The sequence below is a fragment of the Capricornis sumatraensis genome, chromosome 21 (assembly GCF_032405125.1).
Source record: "Capricornis sumatraensis isolate serow.1 chromosome 21, serow.2, whole genome shotgun sequence".
NCBI lineage: Eukaryota > Metazoa > Chordata > Mammalia > Artiodactyla > Bovidae > Capricornis > Capricornis sumatraensis.
The window spans coordinates 46,219,374-46,238,129 of record NC_091089.1 but is presented as its reverse complement, the minus strand read 5'-3'; the positions used below and the strand labels follow the sequence as shown (position 1 = coordinate 46,238,129).

The window sequence follows — 18,756 nt, the reverse complement described above, 5'->3', positions numbered from 1 at the left end:
CTTGCTGTCCAAGGAATTCTCCAGGGTCTTCTGCAGCACCACAGTTCGAAAGCATCAATTCTTTGCCACTCAGCCTTCTTTATGGTCCAACTCTCACATCTATACACGACTACTGGAAAAACCACAGCTTTGACTAGACAGACCTTTGTCAGCAGAGTGATGTCTCTGCTTTTTAATATGCTGTCTAGGTTTATTATAGCTTTTCTTCCAAGGAGCAAGTGTCTTATAATTTCATAGCTGCAGCCACCGTATGCAATGATTTTGGAGCCCAAGAAAATAAAGTCTGTCACTGTTTCCATTTTTTCTCATTTGCCATGAAGTGATGGGACCAGATGCCAGGATCTTGGTTTTCTTAATGTTGTGTTTTAAGCCAGCTTTTCATTCTCCTCTTTCACCTTCATCAAGAGGCTCTTTAGCTCCTCTTTGCTTTCTGCCATTAGCAGGGTATCATCTGCATATCTGAGGTTGTTGCTATTTCTCCTGGCAATCTTGATTCCAGCTTGTGAGTCATCTAGTCTGGCATTTTGCCTGATGTACACTACACAGAAGTTAAATTAGGGTGACAATATACAGCCTTGACATACTAATTTTCCAATTTTGAACCAGTCCATTGTTCATGTCTGGTTCTAACTGTTGCTTCTTGACCTGCATACAGGTTTCTCGGAAGCCAGGTAAGGTGGCCTGGTATTCCCATCTCTTTAAGAATTTTCCACAGTTTGTTTAGATCCACATAGTCAAAGGCTTTAGCCTACTCAATAAAGCAGAAGTAGGTATTTTTCCAGAATTCTCTTGCTTTTTTCTATGATCCAATGGATGTTGGCAATTTGATCTCTGGGTCCTTTGCCTTCTCAATTCAGCTTTTACATCTGGAAGTTCTCGGTTCACATACTGTTGAAGCCTAGCTTGAAGGATTTTGAGTATTACTTTGCTAGCATGTGAGTAGCAACTGAGCAGTACTTTGAATATTCTTTCACACTGCCATTCTTTGGGACTGGAATGAAAACTGACCTTTTTCAGTCCTGTGGCCACTGCTGAGTGTTCCAAATTTGCTGGCATATTGAGTGGAACACTTTAACAACATCAGCTTTTAGGATTTTAAAGAGCTCAGCTGGAACTCCATCACCTCCACTAGTTTTGCCCCCAATAATGCTTCCCTAAGGCCCACTTGACTTCACGCTCCAAGATGTCTGGCTCTGGGTCAGTAACCACATCATTGTGGTTATCTGAGTCATTAACATCTTTTTTGTACAGTTCTGTGTATTCTTGCCACTTCTTTTTAATCAGGTGCCTCTCCTAGGTCCTTACTGCTCTGTCCTTTATCGTGCCCATCTTTCCATGAAGTGTTCTCTTGGAATCTCTAATTTCCTTGAAGAGATCTCTAGTCTTTCCTATTCTATTGTTTTCCTCTATTTCTCTGTTCACTTACGAAGGTTTTCTTATCTCTCCTTACTATTGTTTGGAACACTGTATTCAGTTAGGTACATCTTTCCCTTTCTCCTTTGCTTTTTGCATCACTTCTTTTTTCAGCTATTTGTAAGGCCTCTGTTTAGTCTCTTTCAAATGTTCTCAGGCTTGCAGATGAAATGGGAGGGTAAAAAATAAATGAGCTATTAACTGGACAAGCCACTCAACAAGTTCAGTGAAGTACTACAGGGAAGCTCAATAAGGGACTGTGTGAATTAGTCCTCAAGAAGTTGCTTCCCCCTCCCCAACCCCAGGCTTTTTTTTTTTTTTTTCCACAAAAAAAAGTGAAAGAGTGGGGGCTACTCTCTAGTTGCAGTGTACCCACTTCTCATTGCAGTGGCTTCACTTGTTGTGGAGCATAGGCTTCAGGGTGCCCAGGCTTCAGTAGTTGAGGCACATGGGCTCAGTAGTTTTGGTTCCCTGGCTCCAGAGTACAGGCTCAATAGTTGTGGCACAGGGGCTTAGCCACTTCATGGCATGATGGGTATTCCCAGATCAGGGATGGAACTCATGTCTCCTGCGTTGGCAAGCAAATTCTTTACCCCTGAGCCACCAGGGAAGGTCAGTCTTCAAGAAGTTTACAACTGATACACGACTTAAAATGTTGGGCTGTATTATCCAAACCAGAGAAAAAAAAGCGAAAGTCGGAAAATTAGTGAGATTCCGCAAATTCAGAACCTGAAAATTATTAAGTGTTCCATATAAAGAAACAGAATAAGAAATAAATTTGTTTAATGGAATGGGTAAAAACAAGACACTCTAAATCAGGAAGGTTTCAAGGGCTATTAACTTTCACTATCCAAGGTTTGAGGTAACAAGATATCAATAAGTGACAAAACAAGAGTTGAATCAAAGAGGAAAAAAATTACCCAGAAACGTAATTTTCTAAGTAGCTGTTTAAAATGATAACCTAGTAATCATTTTCCTAGTAAGGAAATAAAACTGGCTTTAATTTCAAATAAAACGATTTAACTTTTCCCTAGCTATAATTAATTCTTTCTGGAGATGCAATATCTAAACTATTGAGAATAAAAGTTAATTTATATTTATCTGTGACATTACCACCAATGAAACGTTCCATAGACAATTCGGTCAGAATAAGCGACACAGATTTCCAAACGACCCAACAGATGGATAAGACTGAGAGTACAAGCTGAGTAATGAGTTAGGTCCCGACACAAGAGGGTTGGCTCTCGGGAACCCTCAGAGAAGGACTGAGTCGACAGGTACAAGAAGGCGCATAAACGACCAAACGTGCATCTCGGTGATCTGCGCAGCAGTCACACCCGAGGTTTTTCAGAACTCACCGGGCCGAGGGCTGGAGCTCAAGCAGGTGAGCTCCACGCCGGACCCACCGGTGGTGTCCCCGGACTCGAAGACGCACCGAGAAGTCCCGGCACGGCCCGGCTCAGGTTCCGGCCCACCACGCAGGGCAGGCGGCCGGCCGCTCCGGCAGACGACCGGGCCTGAAGCGGCTCTCGGACCTCTCGAACCCGGGATGGCTCCAAGCAGAGGGGCGTCAGCAGCCGCTGAAGTGGCACAGCCAGTGGTTGGAATGCCCCTTCCACCTCGGCGGCCACCGCTACACACAAAGAAGACGTAGCCCAGCCCTGCGACCCCACACTTACCTTCCAGCCATCCGCGACTCTGTTTGCGGAAGCGGCGCCACGCCACGCGCGCGCTATGACGCCACTTCCGGAGATCGCGGGTCGCTTGGCCCGGAATCCCGAGTCCCGGCGTGCCGCGCGCGACGTGCGGAGAGCGACAGCTCGAAGGGAACGCAAGAACCTGGTTGGAGGGACGGCGTGGCGGGCGGGTGGGAGGCTGGTCGCCTGAGCCCACGGCTTCCGGCGGCCAGACTCACGTTCTGCTGGTCGCTCTGAGGAGTGACGCGGAGGGGTCTCCTAGCGGCTCCTCCGGGCTGAGGTCCTGAGGTAACGGGGGTCGAGGCCTCTGGGGGAGGGGCGGTCGGCGGGGCCTCCTCAGCGTGGTGCGCGGCGCGAGCGCCCCTGGGCGGACAGAGGTCACCCCGCCCTTCGCAGTGGGCCGGTGTCTTGCTAACCCTGTCCGTGGGGCGGATTTCCAGCCTTTGGTTTGCCCTTCCTCAGACGCCGGTCGGGAGGGGCCGGAAGCCCCCGAGCTCGGACTTGCCTCGGAAGCGCGCGGCGTCCTGCTTCTCGCTGCATCGCGGGTCGCTCCATTCCGCCGCACTTGGAAGTTCCGGCCAGACCTCCCTCGAGAGGGCCGTGCTCGGTCAGCTTCTGGAGGAGCGCGACAGGCCATACATGTTTTTCAGAAACGCTTCAGTGATAGTATCTGTTGGCTGGACTTTGATATGGGGTGGTTGGGGAGTCAACTTGTTTGGTTCATCCTTCCCTCCCAGATTTGCACCGGAGTGTCGCTCGTTCCTGCTTTCCACCCCCTACGCTAGGGTCAAAACTGCCTGTGGACTAAGATGGTTGACGCGTTGCGCCTCAGCACCTCCACCGAGATGGTGTAAAGACGTGATCAGAAATATGTCTTCTCTTCTTCGTTACCAAACTTGAACCCCTTAAAAGCTGCTGTGGAAATAGGTGTGCTGGCTTGCATACCTGTCAGTAGGCGCAGTTACAGCAGCCGGTAGACTTCGCTTGGGGGAAAGCAAGCAGTGCCTGCAGCATGTACTTTAGAATCCAGTCACTTCTAAATTGTGGGCTTTAACCTTTCTGAGGTTGTTTGCTCTTTATAAACTTTGGCCCAAGAACGAAGCCTGTTTTTAACAAATGAGGATAAGCCATCAGTTTCAGACGACTGTATTTTTTTTATTATATGCGGTGAGCTAAGTTGAGAATTAACTTCAGTTCATTTTTTTTTCGAAGTTGATTGTTTTTATTACTGTACTGATGCATGCACCTTTTAGATCATTACTATCTTCATATCACAAGGTTACTTTTGAGTATCTTTGTAAATACTCCATGCATAAAAAATAGACAGTGATCCTTCCAAGAAAGTTTAAGCATCAAACCTAAAAATTCAACTAAACATCTTGTTTATTTTTCTAAACATAAATTAGTGGCCTGCCACCGCTGACATCTGTGAAAAATCACTATGACAAACAAAACGTGTCTTTTCTTGCCTGGAGAACTCCATGACAGAGGAGCCTGGCCTACACTCAAAGGAGTCAAAAAGAATCTGACATGACTGAGCAACTAACACTTTCACTTTTTCTCTTAAACTGTGATTTAAAAGTACTTGTTACTTTGCACAAGACATTGGGGAAATAGGTTTTTCCACATGGCATATTCTTATTTTGATCCTTTTTTTTATAGTTGATTTTTTGCTCTCCACCTAAAGTTCATTTGCTCTCCACCTAAAGCAAAGGTATAGTGCTGGAGATTGTGCTATCTACATATTCATGCATTTAGAACTGGGTAATTACCAATCCATATTTGCTGGTTGTGATGCTAAATTTTCTTAAGAAAGTTGCTACTGTAATTTTACAGAAAATGAGTCTAATTTTGACTTAAGAAATATTCTCATAAGATTAAAAGCCTACTAACTATATTATCCAGACTCCACCATGAATTTTTGTGCATAAGATATATAGGGGCCTACCTGGTGGCTCAGACGATAAAGAATCTGCCTGCAATGCAGGAGACCTGGGTTCAATTCCTGGGTTGGAAAGATCCCCGTGGAGAAGGCAATGGCTACCCACTCCAGGATTCCTGCCTGGAGAATTCCATGGACAGAGGAGCCTGGCAGGCTACAGTTCATGGGGTTGCAAAGTCGGACACAACTGAGCGACTTTCACTTTTCACCCTAAGGTGAAGGGCTCTGGGTGTTTATGGGATAAAGAATAAAGAAGTAGGGTACTCTGAGATGGCAGGGGGAGTGTAGAGAAAGGTGACTGGAAAGTGGTGTAAGGCAGGATATAGGTGAAATGAATTTAACGATTACCCATTGGTTTCAAGAACAGGAAGAACTCGAGGATAGTAGAGGGAGTAAATTATTGTTTAGTCACAAAGTCATGTCTGACTCTCTTGTGAACCCATGGATTGCAGCCCACCAGGCTTCTCTATCCATGGGATTTCTCAGGCAAGAATACTGGAATGGGCTGCCATTTCCTACTCCAGGGAGGGAGTAAATGAGCTACATAAAAATTAAAAGTTACCATTGATATTATTTTTCCCCACTGTTACCTGAGTAATAAGTGCTTTTCTGGAAATTGAGTTAAAAGAGTAATAGCTGATAGTCTAGTAGTACCTTTATATATTTGAATTCATTTTTAACTTGTACATGATCCAGTGGGATAGTTGTTATGATTCTTTTGTTTCATAGATGAGTGGTAAGTAACTTGCCCAAGGTCATGCAGCTGGGAAGTAGTAGTGGGCTAGGTTTTGGATCCAAGCAGCCTGACTCCAAAGACCATGGTCTGTGCATGCTCAGTCATATTCCACTCTTTGCGACCCTATGGACTGAAACCCGCCAGGTTTCTCTGTTCATGGGATTTTCCAGGCAAGAATACTGGAGTGGATTGCCCTTTCCTTCTCCAGGGGATCTTCCAGATGCAGGGATGGAACCAGGGTCTCTTGCAACTCCTGCCTTGGCAGGCAGATTCTTTTATCACTGAGCCATGTGGAAAGCCCAGAGACTGTACTGTGCTAATAATGAAACAGTGCCAGGCTGAGAACTGGAAGTTACCTGGCACATAGTAGATTTTCAGAAAATGTTTTGATACTTCTTACTGCTTGGGTTATTATGTTCAGTGAGAAAACAGCTGGATAGATGTTGTCTTGCTAGCATGTGAACTCTAGCAAGACAGGGATCATCATTTTGTTCAGTGATTTAACCCAGGTGCCTTGAACAGTGCCTGGCACATAGTGGGATGGTTATGGATGAATCAATCACCTGGAATGATTTTTCAAAATCTCATTGTTTTTGAAAGGACATACAGGATTTATTTATTTTAACCCATTCATAAGATTTCTTTATGTGCTGTTTTGATTATTTGGTCCATTCACCCAGGCTGGTTTGGAATTCTCCTGTTTTGTATTAGACTTTTGTCTGTTGAGAGAAAAATGAAGTGGTAACTTGTAAGTTTTCTGGTCAAAGGCAAGCAACAAATTCCCTAGATACCATCCCCTTAAAGTGAGAGCACTCAGGTGTGTAATTTTAAGCTGTCATTTCTATTGTAGGGTTGAATATCACATTTTTTGAAACATATAATTTGTTTTTAAAGTATAGATACAATGTTACAGTTTCCTAGGAATGATACTATTCTTGGAGGTAGGAAAAAAAGGTGGTTGTAGAACTGTTTCTCTAAGCAGTTTTGGAAGAACTGTTCATTCCTCCAGTTCACTCAACCAAAGTGTTCCTACTGAAATTTTATTGCCTTTTTTTGAGCACATAAGATGTCATTGTTTAAAAGGTTTTTACTATAGTAGAAAGTAAAGATTTGGGTGAGAAATCTATAAGCTTGTATGTGTGATGAGTAGATTTGTCAACTAAACCTGGCTATGGATGGCTTCCCTGGTGGTTCATTAGTAAAGAACCTGCCTGCCAAGGCAGGTAGACGTGGCTTTGATCCCTGGTTCAGAAGATCCCCTGGAGAAGAAAATGGCAAGCCAGTATTCTTGCCTGGAAAAATCCCATGAACAGAGAAGCCTGGTGGTCTGCAGTCCATGGGATCGCAGAGAGTTGGACAAGACTGAGCAACTTAACAAGAGATCTGGCTATCAGTTCAGTTCACTCATTCGTGTCCAACTCTTTGGAACCCCATGGGCTGCAGCACACCAGGCCTCCCTGTCTATCACCTACTCCTGGAGCTTACTCAAACTCATGTCCATAGAGTCAGTAATGCCATCCAACCATCTCATCTTCTGTCGTCCCCTTCTCCTGCCTTCAATCTTTCCCAGCATCAGGGTCTTTTCCAATGAGTCAGTTCTTTGCATCAGGTGTCCAGAGTATTGGAGTTTCAGCTTCAGCATCAGTCCTTCCAATGAATATTCAGGACTGATTTCCTTTAGGATGGACTGGTTGGATCTCCGTGCAGTCCAAGGGAATCTCAAGAGTCTTCTCCAACACCACAGTTCAAAAGCATAGTTATTTAATCAAACACTAGGTGTTATTTTGATGGTATTTTGAAAATCTGTTAACATCTGTAATCAACTGTCTTTAAGTAAAGGAGATTACCCTCCATAATGTGAGTGGGCCTCACTCAGTCTAAATTTCAAACTGAGGCATCTCAAGAAAAAAAAAAAATCTCAAGACTGTGGCATCAGTTCTTGTCTGAGTTTCCAGCCTGCACATCTACCCTACACATACCAAATGTGTAGCCCCCACAGTTGTGTGAGCTAGTTCCTTAACATAAACATGTATCTATTTAAACAACCTTATAATAGATACCCAATAGATAGAAATATCTATCTAGATAGAGATAAGCCAAAAGATAGGTGTATGCCTGTTAAGTCGCTTCAGTCATGTCCGACTCTGTGTGACCCTATGGACTGTAGCCTACCAGGTTTCTCTGTCCATGGGATTCTCCAGGCAAGAATATTGGACTGGGTTGCCATTTCCTCCTTTAGGGGACCTTCGCAACCCAGGGATCGAACCTGCATCTCTGTGTCTCCTGCATTGGCAGGCAGGTTCCTTACCACTAGCGCCACCTGGGAAGCCCTATAGAGATAGGTAGATAAACATCTGTGTTTTTCCTTGTTGCTTCAATATCTCTGGAGATCCCTTCTGATTCATATTTTGGTACTAAGAGTGGTTCTAAAGGAACAGAATTGTAATGATGAACTTTCTGAATTGGTTACGGTGTTCCTGGAATTGGTGCTCTAATCTGATTAGACTTAAAAGCACTCTTCACTATTTTCAGTGGTGAAGAAGGCACTGTAGCCCATGATGTGATGTGACAATAGAAATATGCAAGATATCACCACTGGATACCACTACTCAGATATTTAACAAAAGACCAGGTTCTGGATGACCATGTATTTGAAGATTTAAAGCATTTTTCCCAAATAAACAAGTATAATGAGACTGATTGGTTGTTCTGTTTTCAGAGAAGGGGGATGTGGGGAGAGATGAATTCAGGTCTTGAAATTCCCATCTCAAGTCCAGTCTAAGAGATAATTGCACAGAATTATGACCCCAAAACATTATGGCCCAGCTCTTTTACTTCCAGATCTGATTTTCCCATTGTATTACACTACTTTGTAGAATGAGAGAAGCCCTACAGATATCCCTTTTGTAGCAATAAAACAGCCCCAAAACCTTACCCTTCATGATGTCTGCTGCTGTGGTTTACTGTATCATATTTAAATGATGTATTTTAATGAAATTTTAAAATTGTGGTGTATTAGAACTATATACCTTAACATTACTTTCTATGGATTTGGTAACAGTGTCTTTTAACTTCCTAATAGTTAACAATTTATGTTTAAATTGATTGGTTTACAATGGAAATCTATGTATAACCTAATTTTTTTTTTTTAATCTAGTGTCTATAGAAGCTGAGGTCCATCAATCTCCATTCTTCAAAATGCAATGGAACATACCAAAGACTGTATTCCGACTGGCACATAGGACGTGCATGGAACCACATAAAGCCGGTCTTTTGGGACACTGTCAAAACATAAAGGGACCATTACTTTTGTATACCTTGGAATCCAGAGTGGTTGTGGTACAAGGCCCTCAGAAACGGTCGCTGCACTTACCCACTGCCCAGTGTGTTGCAAAGGAAAGGAAGCCATTCATTGCTGTTCCATCCCAACCAGGGGTCTTTCACCATAAACAGTGGGAGCAGGATATCTTATCCAAGAGAGTTCTGTCATCCAGTGCCACATCCTCAGGACCTCCCTCCGAAAAAAAGGAAGAACCTGATCCGTTACAAGACCGATCTATTAGTCTTTATCAGCGATTTAAGAAAACATTTAGACAATATGGAAAAGTTTTGATTCCAGTGCATCTAATAACTTCTGCTGTTTGGTTTGGAACATTTTATTATGCAGCCATAAAGTAAGTTTTTGCTTGATTGAGCCTTTTATCAGAATGTTAATTATACTAATGAAAGCCTTTAAATAGTTTTTGAAATGCTTTAATGTCTTCAACTGATAGAGGATGACTGTTTTTCATAGCTGTTTTCCACATTTTAATAACAATAGCTAACATTTCTTACTATGTACAGCAGATATTATACTAAAGTTTTTGTAACTATCATTTAATTTTCAGAGCAACCATATGAAATAATTATTCCCATCTTATTAAAGAGAGAGCAGATTAAACAAGAATAAGTCAAAATAACTTAGTTTTTCCCCAAAATAACTCAGTCTGATTTCAAATCTTAATCACTGTGCTCGTATCCCATCAGCATCTAGGATAGCACAGAAATAACCAATTCCAGAAATTTGACAGCACCATAAGTTAGCTTTGTATTTAAATAAGATATTGCTAAAAGTGCTAGTCACTGTGAAAAGAACTTATTTTGCCACATGTATGATTTTGATTGGAAATTAGTAAGATTTTTACAAAGCCTGACTTGTATCTGTTGTAGACACAAAAATGAACACGTTATAGACTTATACCTTAATGTTACATCTGATGAATGTCAAGGTAAGGTCCTTGTTCTAATCAGAAGTTGATTTGTTGTGCACTTAAAACATAGAATTTCTAAATATACCTTTCTTGATAAATACCGTTCCTTTCTTTTAAAGTGAGTTGTGTTATTCACATTGTTTTAGGAGCAGGAGTTGCACGTACAACCAGATTCCCTATGATTTCCAGTTTGTTTTTGCCACCAGCAAACTGGGTGTGCCAGCGTGTGCCTGTTCCCTGAGTGCTGTGTGGCTTTTCTTGCTGTGGCCTGGGTGTGACCAAGCGGGCAGCGTGCTCATCCTGCAGGCAACGAGATGCACAGTGAAGACCATTTTGATGTTTTCGGGAACTCCCCTAGTGGGTTTAGAATTAGTCTATACTTTCCAAAAGACTGCTGATTTTCAGTTTGGGGTTATATTTAATGTTTGATAGGTATTGAGTATTATAATATAAAGCTCACTTGTTGAAAAGAGCTCATCCTTTACTAAATTAAAAGATGATAGAATGGAGACTCTTCTTACAAAACACAGGTCTAGAAATGTTTCTTTGCCGGTGTTCTAAAAAAGATTATTTTTAACCTGTGTGATTGATGCTGTTTTGTTTCTTTTCGTATCTTTGTCTGCATTCTGTTCTTGTTACTCAGTTACTTCCTTCATTATGTATCATTTTCTTTAACAGTTCCTTTCTTTGCAGAGATTTTGTATGTGCATTTTATGGAGTTACCTTTTTGTTTATTACTGACATTTTCTGGACATGTGTAATATAGAAATCTTCAGAACTGCATTTAGTTTTTTAATGGAGCCTAAAATTATGTATCATTTTACATAAAAATTTCATAGGCATTCATTTCTTCTATTTAATGGAATGGCTTTCTACATATCAAATTTTCTTTTGGGAGCCATTGAGGATTTTTCTGATTTCGTTTTGTGACTAATGATGAGCTTCTTCCTTGTTTCTTTTGCCTTCCCTCATTGCTTTTAATAAGCGTTCAGCCTCCTGACCTGAGGGGGAGAAATTTAATTCATTGAATATGAGCTTCTTATTTGGACTATTAAGAGTACTTTTTTCCCATTTATTTTTCCTTGCCTTCAGTAAAGAAGTTCTGTAACCAAAAAATTAGACCCTGAAATAATCTAGTGATGTTAATTAATTAGGCTTTAAAGTCCTATCCCTCATCCACCACCACCTACCTTTGGCTTTCTGTTAGCATGGAAATTTGTTTGCCAGACTCAGCTCTATTGCCCAGCCATGACTGCTGGTCCAGTTCTGTTACAGCATCACATAGCTCAGTTACATTAGGTAGGATGTGTTGCTTTCCAGAACAGCCCCTAATGTTTTGTTAGACCCTTAACACTTGAGAAATTAAGTCAGTTTGTTCTAAGGGAAGTCATACTTAGAAAATAGTAGTGTATGTTTGAATGGCAGTAAATCTTACTGTGTAATCTCTGACTGAAATGATTTTATTGTTGGAATTGTGTTAAATACAGGTTTTCAATTCAGCCAACTAGATGCTGGGTTTATCTGATTTGATTTTAGCTGGATAAAGTTCTCTGATCTCCTAGTATTATATTGTGAGATCAGAGAGGGACAGCTTTTCCCAGTTAAATTAATTTTTAATGTTAAAGATAAACTAGGAGATAACAACCACCATAATAATAATGAATCCAGGCTGTTCCCTTTCTTTATTATAAACAGCAAGAATACTTGTACAGAGGAGTAATCTGTGGACCAGACCTTAACCACAAGTCAGACTCACATCAGGGATGGGACTGACTGATCCTGGGGCTCCTGCTGTGATGCTCTGATGGCACAGAATCAGCTCTGCAGCTTTCTTGTCAGGAAACATTTACCCCAAATCTAATCATGAACAAACAATCAGACAGATTAAAGTTGGGGGGCTGTTCTACCACATGACTGGCCCAGGAGCGTCAAAAGTCTCAGCATCAAAAAAAAGGCATCCTGCCTTCCTCCTCAACAGAATATGCTGGATAACACTTCTGGAGAAAAACGAAAACACGGAGAAGATAGTGACAAGGGACATGGGACAATACAGGGAGTTTTAACATTAAATAACCTACTGTTGTATTAACTATATACTATCCTATATGTTAAGTTTCCTGTGATGATTGTGCCTATGAAGGAGAAGCACAGAATGAGAACCTTGTCATTTAAGGGTGAAAGCCGAACATCTGCAAAACAACTACTGGGTTGGCCAGAAAGTTTGGGTTTTTCTGCAATGTTTTGGAAACATTTGGCTAACCCAGTATGGATAATGAGGGAGAGAGCAGGAGAGCACAAATATGTCAATGTGGCAAACTCAACACTCAGGGAAACTAAAAAGCAATTAGGGTTTACCAGCTAGATTAGCGTAGAAGGCAGTGGGACCCCACTCCAGTACTCTTGCCTGGAAAATCCCCCGGATGGAGAAGCCTGGTAGGCTGCAGTCCATGGGGTCACTAAGAGTTGGACACGACTGAGCTACTTCACTTTCACTTTTCACTTTCATGCACTGGAGAAGGACATGGCAACCCACTCCAGTGTTCTTGCCTGGAGAATCCCCAGGGACAGGGGAGCCTGGTGGGCTGCCATCTATGGGGTCGCACAGAGTCGGACATGACTGAAGAGACGCAGCAGCAGCAGCAGCAGCAGCAGCAGCTAGATTAGAGACTTTATCTGCCTTCTCTCCCTCCCTTCAAAAATTTCTTGCAGTTTATGGTAATTGCTTCTTCAGGTACCTTCTAAGCCTGATAGTAGAAGCATCTTTTTAGAATCATTGAAGTTTTATCAAACCCATAGAGTCATTTATTCTTTGCATAATAACACAGTAAGTGATGTTATAATATCCCTTGCTTTTATGGTAATAGTATAGTTTGACATGTAATTTTAGAGATAAAAATTAGGTCTTAAAAGTTTGAGTTGGATCATTCTAAGGAACTAAAGATTCCAAGATCAGGTGAATGATTCTGATCCTTTTTTCTCAGGTTACCTAGTGCTATTAATTTTGCTCTGATAAATGATTCTATTTTTCTCAGTGTGCTAATGAGGAATGTCCATGAGCAGAAGCTGTGAAAAGTGGGATGCTGGTGTTCATGCACGTTGTTCCTTTAGAGTGAAGTTAGAGTGTGCTTGGTGATGCAGAATTGACTTTTAAACAAAAATTTGGTTTTGATGTTTTCAGGTAATCTTTTGAAAATAATTACCCCAAAAGTTTATATACATATGAATTACTTTCTGTTTCTTTCTTAGAGGAGTGAATGTCGTTCCTTTTCTAGAACTTATTGGGTTACCTGACAGTATAGTGAACATTCTGAAAAATTCCCAGAGTGGAAATGCACTAACAGCATATGCCCTGTTTAAGGTAGGTACTGCTGTGGGTGGATGGCGCCTCACACTGAACCTTCATAACACTCCCTACCTGTTTCCAGGCTTACCTTTATAACTTAGTGTATTTCACCTCTTATATGTCTAATGACTAAAAGTATACATTTTTTATGGGTAAATAAAATGATGGCTAAGGAAGAAGTGTCCTAAGAATAGGTAGGTTGTTCACAGCCTGCTGTGCTGAGACACATATGAGACTAATGAGTTTCTAGCAAGCAGGTCATCTCTGACATTTCTCCTATTGACAGTACATTAATTTTCCTTATTCAGAGATCCATATGCCACCTGACATATTAGTGAAATTTAGCATTTATTTTACTGTTTATAATAGTTCATCTTCCTAAAAAGTAAAATAGTAAAGTTTAAATCAAATTGATTTCTGTGATAAACCTTAGACTTAGTTGTTGATGTTACATATATTTCACTTGTCCATTGTCTTTACAACTGTTGTCTAGATTCAGACAATGACATCGTTGTTGTTAATAGTTTTTATACTTGTGGTTTTGGAAGACTCATTGTAAATTGTGGAGTTTAGCTATATTAATCTGATTTTTCTCAATTGACAAAAAGTTATGAGGTTCTTCGTAGCTTTATTCTAGGAAACCAGGTAGAAAACATTGGGAAACTAGATGTTAATTTATCTTTATATAAAAATACTTAGAATTATGGGTTTATAGTAGTACTTTAATCTTTATTTCTTCTTATATGATAATTTTGACTAGAGGCCTAAAGCTTAATTGCTGAATTTTTCAACATTAAAACTTATTAAATTCATAAATTATCAATTGATGAATTTGCAGTTTGTGTAGTTTAATAAATCCAGCTGTCCTGATGGTTTAAACCATGTCCCTAATTATAACTGTTTCTTATCCCATACTCTCATATCACAGTCTGTGTGTCTCTTCTTTTCTGAATGTGTGTTGTCTTTGCTCATGAGTGCCTAGGGGTTCAGAGTTCCGTCTTCTTGCGCTGCGTTTCCTGTGCTGGTGCTGTGCTCTGAAGGAGATCAGTGCTCAGTGCCTGCCGGTCTGCTTAGAATTGAAACACGAGGCTGGCATGCAGGTGGGCTGATGTCAGCAGTGGCTCTACTCATGTTCCTCTGGGAGGAGGGAGGTGTAAATTGTCCACTTGGGTGTTTCCTGTAACCTGACTTCTCAGGTAGAACAGCAGATAGGAGGTTCCTTGCCTCAGAATGTGATGCAGCCTGTGCTGTTACAATTCTCCCTTTGAACCAATTAGTTTACTAGTTAGTTTGGGACTAAGTAACCTCTGGTCAGTTAACCTGTACTTGTCTCCTACATGTGTGCCATTTTACCATTCGTTCACCTCACAAAGTTCCTGGTTGGGATTCCAGACTCAGTGTGGACTGTAGTGATAAAGTATCATAAAGCCTGGAGAAGTTAAAGAAAAGAGATTTACAAGTGAAACTAGACTCCATGAAGAACAAACATTTGGCTTGTGTTTGCCCCTCAGTTTGGTATAGTGTGTGCAGGTTGACAGGGTTTCTGAGAATGGAAACGCATGTGCCTTTGTTGTCGGAGGGTCCCGAGCTCTCACTGATTTCGGGGCTCCTGCCCCCCAGGTTCATTAGCATGTGGAGTACAAACTTTGGTGCTGCTACTGTGTATGTTCTCTGATCCTAGGTCAGTGTCTAGGTGACAAATACTTACAGAATGTTAGGAGGGAAAATCATATAGCATGTAACTGTTTTAGCCTTGTGAAGCAATAAAGTAATTGATAGTTATTACCAAGAGTTTTAATTTTACACTGTTTCTGCTTATGTGTGCTCAATAGTGTCCAACTCTTTGTGACCCCATGGACTGTGTGGCCCGCCAGGCACCTCTGTCCATGGGATTGTCTCAGCAAGAATACTGGAGTGGGTTGCCATTTCCTCCTCCAGGGGATCTTCCTGACACAGAGATGTGGAACCTGCGTCACCTGCATTGCAGGCGGAGTCTTTACCACTGAGCCAGCCTGTTTTTGCTTAAGATGGTAGTTATAATCAGTACTAAACTGTCTCGTTTTTCTGCAGATTGCAACGCCTGCGCGGTACACTGTAACTCTCGGGGGGACCTCCTTCACTGTGAAGTATCTGCGTAGCCGGGGCTACATGTCGACACCACCCCCCGTGAAGGAGTACCTGCAAGACAAGATGGAGGAAACAAAGGAGCTCCTCACAGAGAAGATGGAAGAGACAAAGGACAGACTCACTGAAAAACTGCAAGAAACCAAAGGAAAGGTTTCTCTTAAGAAAAAAGTGGAATAGGGTGCCTTATATACCAGGTTTTAGACAGTTCTTGCACTTGAACCTTTGGAGACTATGAACAAAGGTACATGCTCTTGATTTTTTTTTTTTTTTGTTAGCAGCCTAAATATAGCAGTTCTCTTGAGTTAAAGAACTGAGATAACTTTAAACATTACTAGAAAAATCAGTTTTTTAAAAAGAAAAAATGAACCCAGTATAAGAATTTCATGGCAGTAGCAGCATTAAGCAGTGGTCCATGTCTTCAGTCATCCTTGCTTTGGACTTAGTTGCAGCTGCTGACTCCTTGAATAGCTGGTGTGGCTGTAAGCAGATTTAACACTGGATCTTCATTATTCACTGAGGCTTTAACTGTGATCAGTTCTTAATATGGAGACAAAGGATTATCATCAGAACTGGCTGTGAATAAGAGGATATGTTGTCCTTCTGTGAAGACTATATAATGGTTACATACCAGTTAAAATGTAGACTTCAAATGAAGAAAGCTGAATGAAAGTTGAGTCATATATATGTAAATAAGATGTATGGTTACATGTAAATGAAAAATTGACCCTTTAAAAATGACTTTTACCTGAAGCTTGTCATAATCAAATTTTTAAGCAAATCTGTGTGGCCATAGCACTTTGTTACCCAGCACATAAAACTCTTGTTATTCCTACATCATGCCCTCTCCAGCTGATCTCTCAGAGGAAAAGAGAAATCATTATACCTGGAGTTTATAGTGGGGAGCAAATGCCCACAGCATTGCCTGGAGCTTGTATTCTCAGCAGTGCAGTTCTGGGAGGGTGGGACCTTCTTGCCCCTGCCGTCTGGTCTCCACCTGCCAGTGTCGGGCTTGATTCCATTATGGAGTACCATTTAAGATTGTAAACGCTGTTTGCTCCTTGCATTGAAACATTCTTACTTGAATATTTTACTTTTTTTAAACAGCAAAGCTATCATTAAAACCAGCTTGAAATGAAATTCAGTCATGGTCAGATGTGAAAGTTGTCACATCTGAGTGAGTGTGATTCCTTTTGCTCTGACTGCCTTTACTCCAGTTCTAACCTTAAAATTGAAAGTGGGAACGGCCTCTTTCTAGTTTGTCTGTTAAGTGATCTGATTCGGTAAGAGGATGCCAGAGGGATTGCCAGAAATAGTCCCACAGGTGTCACCGTTAGTTTGTGTGCCAAAGTGGCCAGATTTAGAGAATATTTTGAAGGGAAAAAATGTTTACATTTGATATGTCTCTTGTGTTGGATATGCTATGGTGACTCTTCTTGGTGGGGGAGGGCAGAGTATGAAGGGGCAGAACTCACTCTGCCATATGCAGGGTTCATCAGGCAGGATGGTTTATCTGCAAACGTGTGATTCCAAATTGACAGTCCCTTTTCAAATCCGGAAACAGTGAACCTGTTTTAACTTATTAAATAATTCACATCTTCTGAATGTTAAATGCTGAGATAGATATTAACAAATTTCTTGTTTACTTTTAGTCACTAAGACTGCCTGGTTTAAAATCATGTGTTAAATGAAACTTTCTTTTTACTTTTCACATTGCATAGGGCATGTTTTCCAATGAGGATAAATCGTGGGTCTAAGAAGCTGCGTTTCTACCTTTGGTTCAGTCCAGTGGAGATCTGCTGCCATCCAGTTTCATAACTCTGTTGTGTTTGTTCAATTACAGAACATGAGACACTGGGGAATGCTTTGAAATTCTCTAGTAAAATGTTCTCTGAAGGTGTAAGAAGTTCTTGTATCATATTTGGTATCAGGAATACTTGATCTTGTCAAACACTGCTGCTCTCATCTTGCCAACCTAGTCCTTAAGGGAAGCTACAGAGAGCTGAAAGGGGGACCCCTGGAGTGTCTACATGGAGTGTTTGTAGCAGGCCAGTAGCACTTAGTGGGCACTGAGTTAAATTATCCAGAGTGTGTATGTGTGGTAAGTATCACAACCCATTTCATTTACAGTAAGCCTTAAACTTGCTGTGTCTGGTGTGTGCATCTGTTTTTAAATAGGATTACTGACAAGGTAAAGAAGGAGTCATAGCTGAGACTTAATGTCTACAAAATGGAAAAAAGTGCTCAAAAAATTAACAATTGAAATGAAAAACAGATTAGGTTAAAAAAAAAGAGAGACCATTTAAGAAAAATAGTGAAACCAACCTTTTAAAGTACCAAAACAATTTTTTTTTTTTTACTGACTCAACATTTTGCATGTAGCAAAGTGCTGTTTGCAGCTCCCAACAAAGGGAAAAGAGTACATGTATTAAGGTCACCTTCCTGCCACTAGTGAAAATAATAAGACTATGCCTTCAAATACAGTCTTTAGTTTGTTTTAGAATCTACCTTCTATTTATTTACAGACGGAAGATGTTACTGTAGTCCTTTATGCTCCAGTAAGGTATGGAGCTGGCTGTCTCATTTCAGTGATATTAGGAGGTAATTCCAGGAATTTTACAAAGATCTTAACAGTTTGGGTAGAAGAGGTATTTAAAGAAAACAGACAAGTCGTATATTAGATACATCTAGCTCTTTCAAAGTAAAATGTCAAACACTATAATGAAAGATCTTTATGATGTTTTAAGTAACAGATTAGTTATTAACTGTTATGTGCAAGTATCATCATGGAAAGTCAGAGAAAGTGTGTTCCAAGGCCACTGTGAGTGGATTGCTGAAGGTTCTTTTTCAAAGATGTCTCCCAAAGTTTCAGTGAGAGGGCTGACTGAGTTGCTAGTCCATTTGCTTAGCAGTTGGCAGCTCTGCTGTTTCACAAACGATCCAATGAACAGAAGTCAGTCCAAGAAAGCCGGAGACTGGGGGGTGGGTCTGGGGTCCAGTGCAGCCCCCAAGGTGCAGTGGGAGCTCCCTATGTATAGGGGGGGAAGGGGGGGAAGGAGCCCATTCCCCACCAAGGAGGGAGGTGTTGGGCTCTGTCACATCTTGTGCTGAGTGTAGCCTAAGTGGAAAATGGCAGGTCCAGTCCTTGGCATTTCTGTCCCTGCCCGGGCAGCAAGCAGTACCTGGGCTTTGGAGAACCCATGTGGGGTTCCTTGGCCTCCAGTGTTTCAGCTCCAGCCTGATGGACAGCT

At 41.4% G+C, this 18,756-nt stretch overlaps 1 protein-coding gene across 2 annotated transcripts; it reads left to right on the top strand.

Moving 5' to 3' along the window:
- Positions 1–3,303: 3,303 nt before the first annotated feature.
- On the top strand, positions 3,304–17,387 carry FAM210A (family with sequence similarity 210 member A). Of its 2 annotated transcripts, XR_011146501.1 has the most exons (5): positions 3,304–3,398; positions 8,946–9,462; positions 13,285–13,396; positions 15,452–15,749; positions 17,227–17,387. XR_011146501.1 is itself a non-coding variant. In XM_068993872.1 (4 exons), exons 2-4 carry the CDS (start codon positions 8,987–8,989, stop codon positions 15,683–15,685), a joined length of 822 nt encoding a protein of 273 aa, XP_068849973.1. In that variant the 5' UTR covers positions 3,304–3,398; positions 8,946–8,986; the 3' UTR covers positions 15,686–16,619. The 2 variants fall into 2 exon arrangements, 1 of the variants encoding a protein (XP_068849973.1); XM_068993872.1 differs by lacking the exon at positions 17,227–17,387 and having other exon boundaries at positions 15,452–16,619.
- The last annotated feature ends 1,369 nt before the right edge of the window (positions 17,388–18,756 follow it).

What these genes read in the sequence shown, in the direction of transcription:
- FAM210A (XM_068993872.1), top strand. Translation starts at nt 8,987, where the DNA reads ATGCAATGGAACATACCAAAGACTGTATTCCGACTGGCACATAGGACG. An exon ending in TTTTATTATGCAGCCATAAA is followed by an intron (nt 9,463 to 13,284) that starts GTAAGTTTTTGC and finishes TTTCTTTCTTAG; the next exon opens with AGGAGTGAATGTCGTTCCTT. An exon ending in CAGCATATGCCCTGTTTAAG is followed by an intron (nt 13,397 to 15,451) that starts GTAGGTACTGCT and finishes GTTTTTCTGCAG; the next exon opens with ATTGCAACGCCTGCGCGGTA.